At 50.1% G+C, this 2,834-nt stretch overlaps 1 protein-coding gene across 2 annotated transcripts in view; it reads left to right on the plus strand.

The window, feature by feature from the left end:
- The first annotated feature begins 273 nt into the window (after window positions 1-273).
- Window positions 274-2,834, plus strand: part of RFX5 (regulatory factor X, 5 (influences HLA class II expression)) — a 6,166-nt gene continuing 3,605 nt past the window's right edge. Inside the window, exons 1-5 of one of the 2 annotated variants that reach the window (XM_010857513.1) lie at window positions 274-366; window positions 1,223-1,351; window positions 1,603-1,636; window positions 2,050-2,132; window positions 2,575-2,694. In XM_010857513.1, the coding sequence (XP_010855815.1) occupies window positions 1,236-1,351; window positions 1,603-1,636; window positions 2,050-2,132; window positions 2,575-2,694 (353 nt within the window). In that variant the 5' untranslated portion in view covers window positions 274-366; window positions 1,223-1,235. Of the gene's footprint in view, window positions 367-394; window positions 427-1,222; window positions 1,352-1,602; window positions 1,637-2,049; window positions 2,133-2,574; window positions 2,695-2,834 lie in introns of those variants that run through there. The other variant, XM_010857514.1, reaches the window with a different exon arrangement.

Here is a 2,834-nt window from a genome sequence, read left to right on the forward strand (position 1 = left end):
TCCGGTCTTTCGTCCTGCGGTCCCTTTAAGAGAAGAACCTCTTGGGACCGGCAGTCCCAACCGACCCCAGTTTTAACCGAAACCTAACCCGGACTTCCCCCTCTTGACTCAAATAAGACCAACTTTGGATTTTCCCTCCCCTATTGACCAATCAGATTCTGTTACCAGGCAGATTTTAGCGGCTGCCGGTGCGAGCCCGGCGCCTTCTGTCTCCGGGTGGCAGCAACGACCAATCGTAGAGCAGGCCGTCCGAGTATCTAGGCAGATCGGGGCCGTTCCAGCCATTCAGAAAAAAGGAAATAAAGCAACGCACGAGCCCGCTGGGCCAGGATCGTGGGGCTGGGCTGGAGTGAAGGTGGCTACGAGGTAGTTTCTCTTTCTCCCTTACCTTTATTGTTGGTTGTTTTGGAAGGTGACTGTTCAAAGGTAGGGAGGGGGCAATATGAGTTGGGAGGAGAGCAGACAAGATTTTGGCTGTATTTTCAACTGCTTCTTCACCCATGTGCACGTGCCCCGAATCTAGGACCCCCCCTTTCCCGCAACCGGGTTTTCTACGCCCAGCACAGGAATTCCGCTACCCTGAACCCCCTACTTTGCAGCAACGCGGGATTGAATGGAGGGGGAAGGGAGAGAGTGGGGGCGCGCGTCGGGAGGGGAGGTGAGGGCGATGACGTAGGGGCCGGCGACGTGGGGAGGGGGAGCTGCGGGGGAAGCCGTGGCGAGATTAAGTAATGAGAAGTTGGGCCCAGTTTTTTCCAAGCCTGGAAGGGCAGAAACTGTTCGTATCCTTTCTGACCTCCCAGGCAAATTCAGTGGTGAGGAGTATATTAGAGAATTAGACAACTTTATCCTGTGGTGGTGGTTGAGGGAAAGGAGGGTAGTATGGGGTTAGAGGCAGAAAGGAAAATTTCTCTCTAACGTGGATTCCCAGTCCCCCGTATCTCTTCCTTTACAGTTTTCCACATTTAGGAGACTGCAGAAAGGTGGGGCAGATAGAATGGAAATGGCAAAGATCTCTTTGGGTATATATGGGCCTGGAGAAGTAATGGAATAATTTCTAATTTTTGTAGAAGGCAAATTATAGAAAAAGACCACTGGGGAAATTCGGAGGCTTTCTTTCTGTTTTTCTGCCTTTCTGGGTAGAGAGGTGAGGAGTGCCCTGGGACCTCCAGCGGGGAAGGAAAATCTTGTTAAATTTTGTCCTGTCTTCTCTCAACTCTAGCCCTCATGCCAGGATGGCAGAAGATGAACCTGATGCTAAGAGCCCAAAGACTGGGGGAAGGACTTCCTCAGGTAGTGCTGAGGCGGGGGAACCCACCACCCTTCTTCAGAGGCTCCGAGGTACCATTTCGTAAGTACTCATCACCATCTCTAAACCTTGTTTCAGACCTGGGTATAGATCCCTATAGCACTTCTCTTCCTCTGTATTGGATGACCTGCACCTCCCCACTCGAGTGCATCTGACCAGGGGAGATTTTCATCATGGTAGCAGTTCTTGAGCACCTGCTAGGCTTTTCAGACCCCTTCCTCTCCCTAGCAGTCAGCCACAGGGATGGGGAGAAATCTTTTGTATGACCTCCAGCTTTTTCCTCTTCTCTACAGCAAGGCCGTGCAGAACAAAGTAGAGGGGATCCTGGTGAGTATTTGCGGAAGAAGGCAAGAGAGATGGCATTGGTGGGGGGGATGAAGATGGTGAGGATATGGGTTAGAAAGATTCATGCAAGGGAGTCAGGGAGTCAGTGCTGTCTGCCCTGTCAGAAGATAATTGGCTTTACAACTTGTTATCGCTTTGACCTTGAGCATCTCACTTCATCTCTGTGACCTCTTGTGGAGAAGGCCAGTAGAGATAAAATCAGAGCTGATCCCCTCCACTACCCTTCTCACCTTGGTAATCCTTAAGGGCTCCTAGCCTTAAATCATTTCTAAGGTCCTTTGTCAGCCTGACACTCACTCACTCAGCTAGACTGTTTAGTAAGGATCAGAGGGTCCTACCTTGGGTATTTCTTGGCCTTATAATTTTTCCTACCTCTCTGTTACTCCCTACCTCAGCAAGATGTACAGAAATTCTCAGACAATGACAAGCTGTATCTCTACCTTCAGCTCCCCTCAGGACCCAGTACTGGAGACAAAAGGTAGGTTTGGTGCTGGAATTTTAGATATCAGAGGTGCTTATTTTTAAAGAAAGGCTCCCTAGGGGTGGTCCCTGGTGGTCTAGTGGTTAAGACTTCACTTTCCAATGCAGGGGGTGCGGTTTCAATCCCTGGTTGGGGAGCTAAGATCCCACATGACTCCTGACCAAAACGTAAACAACAGGAGCAGTATTGTAACAAATTCAATAAAAACTTAAAAAAAAAAAAAAAGAAAGGCTCCCTTAAAAAGGGCTTGGTGAATAGGAATACTCATAACAGCTCTCCTTAGTCGGGAATAAAAGTTGCTGTCCTGCCTTGGTTTACCAGAGAAAGGTGAATTCTGGATGCACTGATTCAGTCCAGCCCTACTGAGGTGATAATCTGGATGGAACCAGGGCAACTGTTGGGATGTTGGCAATACTTGTCTCTCTTATTTCTCTTGCAGCTCAGAGCCAAGTACACTCAGCAACGAGGAGTACATGTATGCTTACAGGTGGATCCGCAACCACCTAGAGGAGCATACCGACACCTGCCTGCCAAAACAAAGTGTTTATGATGCCTATCGGTGGGTGGATGGGAGGGGGTGTATGGGGGCTGGGGAGGTGGGCCTAGGACTACCCCCTCCTCCCTGGAGAGGCCCCTGCCTCGATGGAGCCGGACTTCAAGGGTCTCCCAACCTTGATTCCCAGGGACCCTCTGAACCCA

Source organism: Bison bison, unplaced genomic scaffold, assembly GCF_000754665.1.
Source record: "Bison bison bison isolate TAMUID 2011002044 unplaced genomic scaffold, Bison_UMD1.0 scf7180017864381, whole genome shotgun sequence".
In the NCBI taxonomy this organism is placed as follows: domain Eukaryota; kingdom Metazoa; phylum Chordata; class Mammalia; order Artiodactyla; family Bovidae; genus Bison; species Bison bison.